Source organism: Biomphalaria glabrata, chromosome 6 (assembly GCF_947242115.1).
Source record: "Biomphalaria glabrata chromosome 6, xgBioGlab47.1, whole genome shotgun sequence".
Classification (NCBI taxonomy): Eukaryota; Metazoa; Mollusca; class Gastropoda; family Planorbidae; genus Biomphalaria; species Biomphalaria glabrata.
This window is the reverse complement of record NC_074716.1, coordinates 47,355,227-47,367,712: the sequence shown is the minus strand read 5'-3', so window position 1 is coordinate 47,367,712 and position 12,486 is coordinate 47,355,227. Positions and strand designations below refer to the sequence as shown.

The window sequence follows — 12,486 nt, the reverse complement described above, 5'->3', positions numbered from 1 at the left end:
CATAGCCGAGCTTGATGTCAGGTTCTAGATCTCTATGGCACCCCGAGATAGAGACGCGAAACATATGAGGCATGCGGTTGTTTACTGTCTTGTGTTAGGTCTTGTGCCAGATGTCTTATGTCATGTCTTGTGTCAGAGGTCTTCTGTCAGGTCTTATAAGTCTTGTAAATACCTTACAGTATACTTCTTAAGGAAAATGTTTTCATTGACCATTATCGTATTGGAAGCACTGTATAAACAAACTGATAGGAATAAACAAGCTAAATATTAAGATACTTAAAAAACAAAAGCAATGCTTATCTAAGGAGTCCACTCAATGGACATTATTTGGGGAAAGTTAACTCATTGGTCGCTGTGTTGGTTACATGATACCCTCGTCAACTGTCGGCAATAGAAACTGATGACCTTTACATCATCTGCCACCGCAAGGTCTGAAAGGGGTACTCTGCTAACTTTTATTATCAGCGTTGGCTGTATCGCGGAGAATCCAAAAAGCCTTTCTTTTCTTAATAAAATTACTAAAATTTAAATTTTGTGACTATCTTTGACATCGACATGAGCCAGCAATGGCCGATTGGCTAGTACAGGAAGGTCAACTGCTCCTATAGTGCCCTGGACAGAAGCGAGGCAGTTCGGCGTAGTTTCACCTTGCCACAAATGGTCTTTTATCAATGTTTGTGACTTTTTGTGTGTGTGTAAAGGGTCGTCCAAAGAAAAGCTAGCTGGATAGTATTAAAAAGAATGGACAGGCCTCTATGTTGAACAACTGCTGATATAGAAAAGTGGAAGGATTAGGTTATGCGAACTGTCACAGCGCCCCTTCGACAAAAGTCAAGGGACAGACGATGATGATGATTTTTCAGGAGCATTTGTGAGCATATCTTGTTTTCAATTATCTTTACTTTGGAATTGAACCCGATTCATTAAGAAAGAGGACGTGAACGCTCCAGCATGTGAACCACCCATGGACACATTATCCCCACTCTCTTTTTTTGTCCCTTTCACTTTGCGTGATATTCAACATTTATTACGACCGTGGCATGTTGCGTTACATTTCTCTTGTTATTTAAGAATCATTCATTCGAGTTACGTTGCATGACAATTTATACTTTCGAAACACAATACCTAAAACAAAACAAACAAAATTCCTTCATTAGTGGGGTGTTTTATTGTTCCCATTGTGGAACATTTTATTCTTTTTTTTTTTTTTTTTTTACTTTCACTCAATTAAACTTCCGACACCCCCCCCCCCCCCCCCCCACGTCCCCGACACTAATTTTCTCTAACCATTTTTTTTTTCTGAGTTTCTTTAGGCCGATCCGAAATTCTGAGTTATCTTCTCTTAGTTAGCACTCTCCATAGTGGACAGAGTTCTCTCCCTTTGTTGTCGGCCGTATCGATTGGCAGGGGAGATTTACCTCCAAACTGGCTGGCTAGAATGTAATGCCCTCGTAGTGAAGATTTATTTTCCTCTTCCTTAGGATTTATTTATTCGAGACTTTGTTTCAATTTCTTACCTTTCTTTCTGGTATCTTTGTGGAAAGAAGTTTATTTATCAATCTTACAAATGGCAACCTCCAATAGCTGTATGCGCTTCCATCCTCCGGCTCTGATAAATACGCTAATTACAAGCCTCCGCCTGATTGTAGGCCTAGCTGATTCAAAATAATAGATCTAACTGTTATTGATAAAATATAGTTCCGAATTATTATTTTGCTCGTTACTAAGTTACATTTAGCTCCTGTTGCGATTGTTGTGAGCTTCTAGCCTATGACTTTGACATGGATACATTACGTATGCAATACTTCAAGAAACACCAGGGATGCATTAGAAATAAGAAGTATTTAATAAGAAATAAGAATAAATTATAACTGTAGATAACGCCAACAAAAGCTGGATTCCTAAATATACATTAACTATCTGAACTGCCTTATAATAGCTCCTACTATGCTATCACAAAACTCCGGTCCACTGTCAACAATAACAAAACTTCAAGCGCTGTCACTCTGTCCCAACCAATGGACCAATGAAATAATCGTAAAATAATAAATAAACATAGAATTCTGTACGTCTTACAACCAAGGTTCTATGACGTACCGTTTACAATATTATATACAAAACATAATCACCACAGCTCCCCTGGGCTTTTATTACTATTTTTAGCTCTACACTGAGATTTCGCGGATTATATATATCTATACTAGCCTGGCATTACCCGCGGCCTGCGGGTCTAAGTTTGTGTTTACTAATGTAGTGGATTGGATTTAGATGTATGTTAAACGTAGCTAATGATCCTTTCACGTTATTTCTCTTTCGCTACGAAAATAAAATTAGTTTTGCGAAAATGGGTTTACCCGAAGCCGATACATTCATATCTATTAAAAACGAAAAGAGCGATAGCTTTGTTAAATGAATGGGATTATAAAGTGAACAATTAAACGAAATAATTTTTAGTACGCGATTCATGAATGAATATAGATCTAGGCCTATCTCAACCCGGCTTCGCAGCTTTCGTAAACGAATGTAGTCTCTTAAAAATGCTATAGAAAACCAAATTTGAATGTTTATTTGATCAAAATATGAAATGAATGGACTATAATTGGTATGTTAATGTGTTAAAGTATAAAACTATCTGTGCGAAGATAAGTTTAATTTATTAGAGTTTTAGATCTAGGGATGGGATTATAAAGTAAACAATTAAACGAATTAATTTTTAGTACGCGATTCATTACGGTATTGTCTAATGAAAGAATGTTCGTCAGGAAATCTGTAGTCATAGATATAAGGAACTAATTTATGTAAAAAACACAAAATTGAAGGTTAATTTTATTATATAATGAAATCAATGGATATTCTTTTGTACTTTCATGTGTCAAAGTAAAAAACTATCTGCGCAAAGTGTATTTCTTAAAATTAGATCTAGGTCTAAATCCTTTCGATCTTTTCTCATGTCAACATTGTAGACATGGCCTAGATCCATAAAATACTATAGCTTTAATAGAGTCGAACAACTTTATTTTTTTTTTGAGGGTCTTAAGTTTGTTTTAGGGCTACAATACATACACTACGGTCTAAGTTGGTACCCAAGGAACATTCCTGCCAAGTTTTATCAAGATTGGTCAGGCGGTTTTGATGTCTATAAGTAACATACATACACCTCACATTCTACTTTATAGTATAGATATAGGCTATATATATATATTTATATATATATATATATATATATATATATATATATATATATATATATATATATATATATATATATATATATATATATATATATATATGTTAGTTAATAAGTTTACATTTAGTGCCCCTGGGTTTTTATTACTATTTTTTTAGCTCTACCATAAGATTCCACTTGTTTCTAGTTCTAGGGGGAAAAAATACAGCAGCATTATTTGTTTTACATGTTATTTCAGAATTGAAGATCATTACATCCTAGTTAGCCTAGTAGGACGAGGGAAGGTGGTGACGGGCTGGGTTGGGTCAAACCGAGACGACAGTCTAGAGCGCGTACACCACACGAACAGTCTGCCATTCTGGCTGTTTGTTTGTTGGTGATTTTACACTTGAATCAGTATCTTTGCCTCCACGCTATGTTCGCCTCATAAGGACAAATACAGGTGCTACAAAGACGTCAAGGAAGCAATTGCGAAAATTCCTCAAAAAGCGTACTTCAGTGGAAGCATAATTTATGAAGTTGCTACTTAACGGAAGTTCATCGATTTGTGGGTGTAACACATTGACTAAAATGTGGCTACTCAGAATTGAGAGGGGTGCACGTACATACATAAGTCGGCCATCAATTCCTGTTAAGCCTAGGCTTGTCTACTATGGCATTAACGTATCCACAACTGAGATTGGACCAAAGCGCTCTGAGCATGCTATAAGCATGAAAGTAGCGCTATATAAAAAGCTATAATTATATAATGATAATAATCTTTACCACTGTACTTCAATCACCTGTGGAAACTCTACTTGTTCACTTTCTAATTAGATTTGGATTGATTTGACGTGGTAAAAAAAAAAATGGTTAGAATTTGTTTACTCAGAATCCGGGGGGGAGGGGGGATTTGTGCACCACCTTGCATCTATTTGCTGGCGCTATGTCCCTCTCTCTCCCTTTCTCTCTAGTTCTCTTTCTGGCTCTCTTTCTCTGTCTCTCCGGTTCTCTGTCGGTCTCTCTCTCTCTCTGTCTCTTTTTCTCTCTATGTATTTCTTTCTCTATCGTTCTCTCTCTCTCTCTCTGTATCTCGCTTTCTCTCTCTCTCTCTCTCTCTTTCTCCCTCTCTCTCTCTTTCTCCACCTCTATCTCTTCGTCTCACTTTCTCCCTTTTCTTCCTTCTACGAGTTCTCATTTATAATTCAGGAATCACGTGGTCTCGGACATGAGTTCTACAATGCACGAGTTAAAGAACTTGTATTAATTAGTGATTTTTTAAAATACTGTCGCATTTACCGGTTTTCTTATTGTTCACTAAAGGATGAAGCGTGTTTTATAACCACCACCAAGTTCACTTTGGTTGTCATGTACGCGAGGACATTATTCACACTGATATTTTATTTCGTGGATGGGAATAGCTTCTTCCAATGGGACTCTATTTTTACTCACTGGCTGAATATCAAATTATGACAGGGAAGACGCCCTCTGATGATACAGTAGTTGGCAGCTGTGTAGCTTCGACGCTGTGCTCGCCACGTGCAGGAGGTCTTGATTGGAATAATGCTCATTCTGTTATTACGTTATTCATTCACGAGCTGGGAAACAACATGCTTCGACATTGCAGTGGCGAACTCGCCGCTTTTATTCGTTGAGGGAATACCCGCAAACACAAATTAAACAAAAATAACAGCAGAGTGTGTGTACTACGTCACAGCGGGCACGTGATGAGCCCATCACCATGGCAACCAGCAGCGCTTGTTTCAATCGGTTTCCTGTCATCATGGTAGTGGCTGCCTTGTACGCGGTAAGTGTGCGTGATTAAGTGAGTACGTGTGTGTATGTGTGAGTGTGTGTTGACTAGCTCTAGGCAACATCACGCTAAGCGCCAATCAACTTGTTAGTTCAAACATTTCTATGATCAATATTACTTAAACATTGGGACGGTTGTCAACAAACTAGCGAATTATTTTTGTTTTGAAATTTAGTGTTTCTAAAATTTCAGCTTTAGTCAGATTCACATTCAGTTTTTTTTTTTTTTTGTTTTTGTTTTTTTGTTAAGCTTCTACATGTACTATCAACATCAGTTACCAGTGGCTGCGCCTAGATGTTTTTGTATTTGGTGTAATACAATCAGGAGTTAAAATCTGAAACAAAATATTTTTAAAAGTTTATTTAAGGGAAGGAGCTCCGCACTTACACACACACACACACACACACACATACATATATATATATATATATATATAGATAGATAGATAGATAGATAGATAGATAGATAGATAGATAGATAGATAGATAGATAGATAGATAGATAGATAGATAGATAGATAGATAGATACAGAGCTTTTTTGTGACGGGACTCGTGGGGAGAAAATTATCACTTTTCTTGCATTTTAACGACGTTTATCATAAATTAATTAGGTTAAATGTTAGGCAATCCATCACTGAGTACCGGCACCTTTTTTTTTTTTTTAATATACAAAAATATGAAGTTTCACCATACTTCGAGATTGGGTGTGGGAGAAATAAAGTGTATACACCTTTTTACCAGACAGAGTGAGTTGATATAAGCTTTGTAAAAATTGTTTGAACTTAAAACTAACTCGTAACTATTCCTAAAGTACCCTTAAAACTAACTCGTAAATATTCCTTAAGTACATTTAAACTAACTCGTAACTATCCCTTAAGAACCCTTAAAACTAACTCGTAACTATTCCTTAAGTACCCTTAAAACTTACTCGTAACTATTCCTTAAGAACCCTTAAAACTAACTCGTAACTATTCCTTAAGTACCCTTAAAACTAACTCGTAACTATTCCTTAAGAACCCTTAAAACTAACTCGTAACTATTCCTTAAGAACCCTTAAAACTAACTCGTAACTATTCCTTAAGTACCCTTAAAACTAACTCGTAACTATTCCTTAAGAACCCTTAAAACTAACTCGTAACTATTCCTTAAACTGTGTATTATGCCTTAGGCAACAAAGATGCATCATGGCACTGTGTACCGTGTGGGTTACCTCAGTTTACATCAGGACTGTTTGATTCCTTTGATGCAGACACTTCTAACCCATACAACATCCTAAACACCATCCCAAACCAAACTCACCAACCACTAGCCAGATCCACTCCTGTTAAACCTAAATCTACTAAAATTATCTTCTTATCTTATCTTATATAATACAGACGTTACTTCAAAAAAGAAGATGATTACGTCCTACGCGTCATGCATTTAGTCATGCATATTAACCAATGACTTAAATTCTGCCAAGTCATTGGTTTTCCTGGCTAGCTCAGGCAACCCATTCCATGCTCTAATAGCACTAGGAAAGAAGGAGTATTTGTACAAATTTGTCCTAGCATATGGGACGAGGAATGTGCCTTTATCTTTGTGTCTTTCAGAGTATTTTATTAAATTTTGTTTTTGTATTTGAAGATTATGGTTCAGTGTTTTATGTATTATTGCTACTTTACTTTTGAGCCTTCTGTCCTGAAGGCTTTCTAAATTTAGTGATTTTACTAAAGGTGTTACTCTAGTCAAATGTGAATATTCGTTTGTTATGAATCGCACTGCTCTATTTTGTGTCTGTTCTAGTTTCTTAATGTTTTCTTGAGTTGAGGGGTCCCAAACAGAGGATGCATATTCTATTATTGGCCTAACCAAGGTTAAATAACATTTTAGTTTTATTTTCTTATTTGATTTATAGAAATTTCTTTTAATAAATCCTAATGCTTTGTTTGATTTTTTTGTAGTTTCATCAATATGTGGATTCCATGACAGTTTTTCATTTATTATAACACCTAGGTATTTTGCGTTTTTAGTCTGTGTTACTGGTTTGCCATGAATAAGATAAGTGGAATTAATTTGTTTTAGTTTTTTTGTTACTCTTAACAACTGACATTTTTCTGGGTGGAAAGACATGCTCCAATTTGATTCCCATTTCTGTAATTCATCTAATTCTCTTTGTAAAATATCTGTGTCTTGTGTTGTTTTTATTGTTCTATATATTATGCAATCGTCTGCAAATAATCTGACTTTTGTTCCTGAAGTAATGCAATTTGGTAAATCATTTATGTAAATTAAAAATAGTAGTGGACCCAAGACTGTTCCTTGAGGTACACCTGAGTTTACTGTTATCGGTGTTGATTTAGAACCATTTATTATTACAGTTTGTTCTCTCCCTATCAGAAAGTCTTTAATCCACTGATGCAGTGGACCATTAATGCCGAAATATTTTAATTTTTTAAGCAAGCTATGGTGGTGAACTTTGTCAAAAGCCTTAGAAAAATCTAGTAAGATAGCATCTATTTGTTCACTATTATCTAAACCTTTTGAAAAATCATCAATTAGTCCTATTAGTTGTGTTTCACATGATCTATATTTCCTAAAGCCATGTTGGTATGGTGTGAGGACATTATGTTTGTCTAAGTGGTTTATGATGTTGCTACATATTATGTGTTCTAGGATTTTACATGTGATGCTGGTAAGTGATACTGGTCTGTAGTTTCCTGGGTCAGATTTTTCTCCTTTTTTAAATAGGGGGGTGACATTAGCTTCTTTCCAGTCCTTTGGTACTCTGCCCTGGTTAAGTGAAGCCTGAAAGAGTATTTTGAACACTGGGGCTAGCTACAACAGCCTCACTAAACAAACCTACTAAAGAAGTAACACCAAAATACCTTAAAACCTTAGTAATAAATTTTCAAAGCATTAGGAACAAAACAGCAGACTAAGAAATTTTATTAGAATGTGAGAAACCAGACATAATTGCAGGCACAGAAACTTGGCTACATCCTGAAATTTATAATGCAGAAATTTTCAATAGTAATTATGAAATTTTTAGAAAAGATAGGACTGATAATCATGGAGGAGTTTTTTTAGCAATAAAAAACACTCTTATAGCAGAAGAAATTACCTTACCTAACTCAAAAAATATAGAATCAACATTTTGTAAAATTAATACCACCTCAACATCCCTAATAATAGGCAGCATTTACAGACCACCAAATTCTAGTTTAGAATACATGCAGGAACTATGTAATCAGATTACGACACTTAAAGAGGCAAATAAAAATGCATTTTTTTGGATTATGGGTGATTTCAACCTACCTGATATAAATTGGAAAACACTAACCATAGATAAACACCAAAACATTAAGGACATAAATGAGCTTTTCATAGAAACTTTACACAACCTAAGTTTAGATCAAATCATTAAAAAGCCAACTAGATTAAACAACACATTAGATCTCTTCTTAACCAACAGACCTGGATTAGTAGTTGATTATGATATTATCCCTGGTCTATCAGACCATGAGATCATAAAAATACACAGTCAGATAAAAGCAGTAGCCAATACAAAACCCAAAAGAAAAACCTTACTCTGGAATAAATGTAACCTAACACAACTACACCAAGCTGCATTAAACTTTCAACAAACATTCTTATTAGAAAAAGGCATTAAACAACCAGTCGATGACCTCTGGAATTTCATTAAAAACCATCTTAAAAGCATTATAGAAAATCAAATACCAACTAAATACACTTTAAACAAAATAAATAAATGCTGGTTTAATAATAGACTAAAGAAGCTTTGTAAACAGAAGGAAAACCTATATAGAAAATTTAAAGAAACTAATGCAGAAAGAGTTTACAAAAAGTATATAAAAATTAAACACTTAACCCAAAAAGTAAGCAGACAGCTGCAGAGTGAATACATAAACAATGTAATATCTAAAGACAACAACAAAAACCTATGGTCATACATTAAGTCTAAGAAAATGGAAACAACAGGCGTAGCGCCATTAAAAGATGAACATAACATAATACATAATGATAATGAAACTAAAGCAAACATTCTAAACAAATACTTTGCATCAGCATTCTCAGCCCCAGGAGACAAAGACATATTACTGAATTTGAACCAAGTAGACAACATAGAAGATATAGTAGTACAAGAAAATGGAATTCAAAAACTATTAGCCAACACCAAACCAAATAAAGCTTCTGGACCTGATGGTATTCCAGCTAGATTACTCAAAGAACTAAGTAATGAGCTAGCCCCAGTGTTCAAAATACTCTTTCAGGCTTCACTTAACCAGGGCAGAGTACCAAAGGACTGGAAAGAAGCTAATGTCACCCCCCTATTTAAAAAAGGAGAAAAATCTGACCCAGGAAACTACAGACCAGTATCACTTACCAGCATCACATGTAAAATCCTAGAACACATAATATGTAGCAACATCATAAACCACTTAGACAAACATAATGTCCTCACACCATACCAACATGGCTTTAGGAAATATAGATCATGTGAAACACAACTAATAGGACTAATTGATGATTTTTCAAAAGGTTTAGATAATAGTGAACAAATAGATGCTATCTTACTAGATTTTTCTAAGGCTTTTGACAAAGTTCACCACCATAGTTTGCTTAAAAAATTAAAATATTTCGGCATTAATGGTCCACTGCATCAGTGGATTAAATACTTTCTGATAGGGAGAGAACAAACTGTAATAATAAATGGCTCTAAATCAACACCGATAACAGTAAACTCAGGTGTACCTCAAGGAACAGTCTTGGGTCCACTACTATTTTTAATTTACATAAATGATTTACCAAATTGCATTACTTCAGGAACAAAAGTCAGATTATTTGCAGACGATTGCATAATATATAGAACAATAAAAACAACACAAGACACAGATATTTTACAAAGAGAATTAGATGAATTACAGAAATGGGAATCAAATTGGAGCATGTCTTTCCACCCAGAAAAATGTCAGTTGTTAAGAGTAACAAAAAACTAAAACAAATTAATTCCACTTATCGTTTAATGTTAGCGAAAAGGCCTTGGCTATGTTTTATCACGCTCACATCTGCAATATTTTAAGTTTCAATATCACTGCCTGGTATGGCAATCTGAGCATTAAAAATAAGAATAAACTTTATAGAATCATTGGCAAAAAACAAACCCCATTTGGTCAGTTGTTTGAGACAAACATCTATAAAAAAGCTAACAAGATCCTCGAAATAAAGAATCACCCTTTGTGTCAGGATTTTGTGATTTTACCATCACAAAAGAGATACAAGACACCGATAGCAAAGACAAACAGACACAAACACTCTTTTGTTCCCCTGGCAATCAAATCATTAAATAAGAACAATCTGATATAAACTTTGTCACATGTAAATTATGAGTGAGTCTGGTGTGAATGTACACTTTGGTTTCTTATAGTTATAATGTTTTTTGTTTGGTGTAATGCACAAATTGTAAGACAAATTTCCTTACGGATAATAAAGATTATTATTATTATTATTATTCATGGCAAACCAGTAACACAGACTAAAAATGCAAAATACCTAGGTGTTATAATAAATGAAAAACTGTCATGGAATCCACATATTGATGAAACTACAAAAAAATCAAACAAAGCATTAGGATTTATTAAAAGAAATTTTTATAAATCAAATAAGAACATAAAACTAAAATGTTATTTAACCTTGGTTAGGCCAATAATAGAATATGCATCCTCTGTTTGGGACCCCTCAACTCAAGAAAACATTAAGAAACTAGAACAGACACAAAATAGAGCAGTGCGATTCATAACAAACGAATATTCACATTTGACTAGAGTAACACCTTTATTAAAATCACTAAATTTAGAAAGCCTTCAGGACAGAAGGCTCAAAAGTAAAGTAGCAATAATACATAAAACACTGAACCATAATCTTCAAATACAAAAACAAAATTTAATAAAATACTCTGAAAGACACAAAGATAAAGGCACATTCCTCGTCCCATATGCTAGGACAAATTTGTACAAATACTCCTTCTTCCCTAGTGCTATTAGAGCATGGAATGGGTTGCCTGAGCTAGCCAGGAAAACCAGTGACTTTGCAGAATTTAAGTCATTGGTTAATATGCATGACTAAATGCATGACGCGTAGGACGTAATCATCTTCTTTTTTGAAGTAACGTCTGTATTATAGAAGAAGAAGAAGAACCCTTAAAACTAACTCGTAACTATTCCTAAAGTACCCTTAAAACTAACTCGTAACTATTTTTTAAGTACATTTAAAACTAACTCGTAACTATTCCTTAAGAACCCTTAAAACTAACTCGTAACTATTCCTTAAGAACCCTTAAAACTAACTCGTAACTATTCCTTAAGAACCCTTAAAACTAGCTCGTAACTATTCCTTAAAAACCCTTAAAACTAACTCGTAACTATTCCTTAAGTACCCAAATAGTATTAAAGAAAGATAAAAAAAAACTTATTTAAAGATTAAAATCTTGTAAATTGTTTATATATATCAATATTTAAATCGTAAAAATATATATTTATATACCCAAATAGTAGGCAAGTTGAAACAATTGATATATTCCCTCTTACCTTTAACCCCGCAAGATTGTTCTCATACAATTGGAAAAAATAGGCGTAGGCCTAAAGGCAGTAGGCCTATAGAAAGATGATCATAACAAACAAATATAAAAACGATACTTTAAAAAAAAAAGGTTATATTGAGTGAATGACGCCCACCGCTCCGTAACTGCCATATCTCTTAATATTGCAAGTTTTTAATTAATAAATGACCACTAAAAAAACGCATTTATTCTTAAACCCGTCACACCATCCCATATTTAGCCGGGACGAAGTGCTCGTACCGGTAGTAGTAGCTAGTAGGCCTATTTTCTAAGATTTCTCGAAGCCGTGTATGTATAAAAAGGTGTGCCCCACTAGCTTCAATTATTTTAATTCGGTCATCTGCTGATGAAAGATGTGTTTTCACGACTACCTTTTTTAAAACACTATTTTTTAAGTTTAATATATCTAAGAATTCATATTAGATATAGGAACAATAGGAGTCTTTTTTGGCAAAAATCTCTGTTTACACTTACAGTACACTAAAAGTGGTCTAGTTACTCTAGTAATATACTTTGTAACGGTGTAATCAGAGTAGTCATTATCACTGAAGGAAAACGAACTTTTGTCTATTTCTGCACCCCAGTTACCGTCTTAAACTGAGACCTTTTCAAAACCAGATTGCCGCGCTTGGTACGGTAGTGGATGCTTTGCAGATTGAGCGCATTTAACATTGTATACATTATTAGGGTAAAAGATGCAAATACTGAGAGGTCGGGTGGGGTCGGAATAATTAATCGATTCATTAATTTATTTTAATAGAAGCACAGTCCCGTTTTATGTGTTAGAGAATGAGGAAAAAAAAAGGGGGGGTAGTGCTAAGCGAGAGTGCTATGTGCTGTAAATATACGCCAGGAAACGGAAGTAGAGGTGCTGGCTTTACAGCATCC

General features: G+C 34.6%; 1 protein-coding gene across 4 annotated transcripts in view; it reads left to right on the top strand.

The window, feature by feature from the left end:
• Positions 1-12,486, top strand: part of LOC106077796 (uncharacterized) — a 174,625-nt gene that overhangs the window by 119,969 nt on the left and 42,170 nt on the right. Inside the window, exon 2 of one of the 4 annotated variants that reach the window (XM_056031547.1) lies at positions 4,490-4,973. The exons of the other annotated variants lie outside the window; for them this stretch is intronic. Coding sequence (XP_055887522.1) covers positions 4,908-4,973 — 66 coding nt within the window. The 5' untranslated portion in view covers positions 4,490-4,907. The remainder of the gene's footprint in view (positions 1-4,489; positions 4,974-12,486) is intronic. 4 annotated transcript variants of the gene reach the window in all.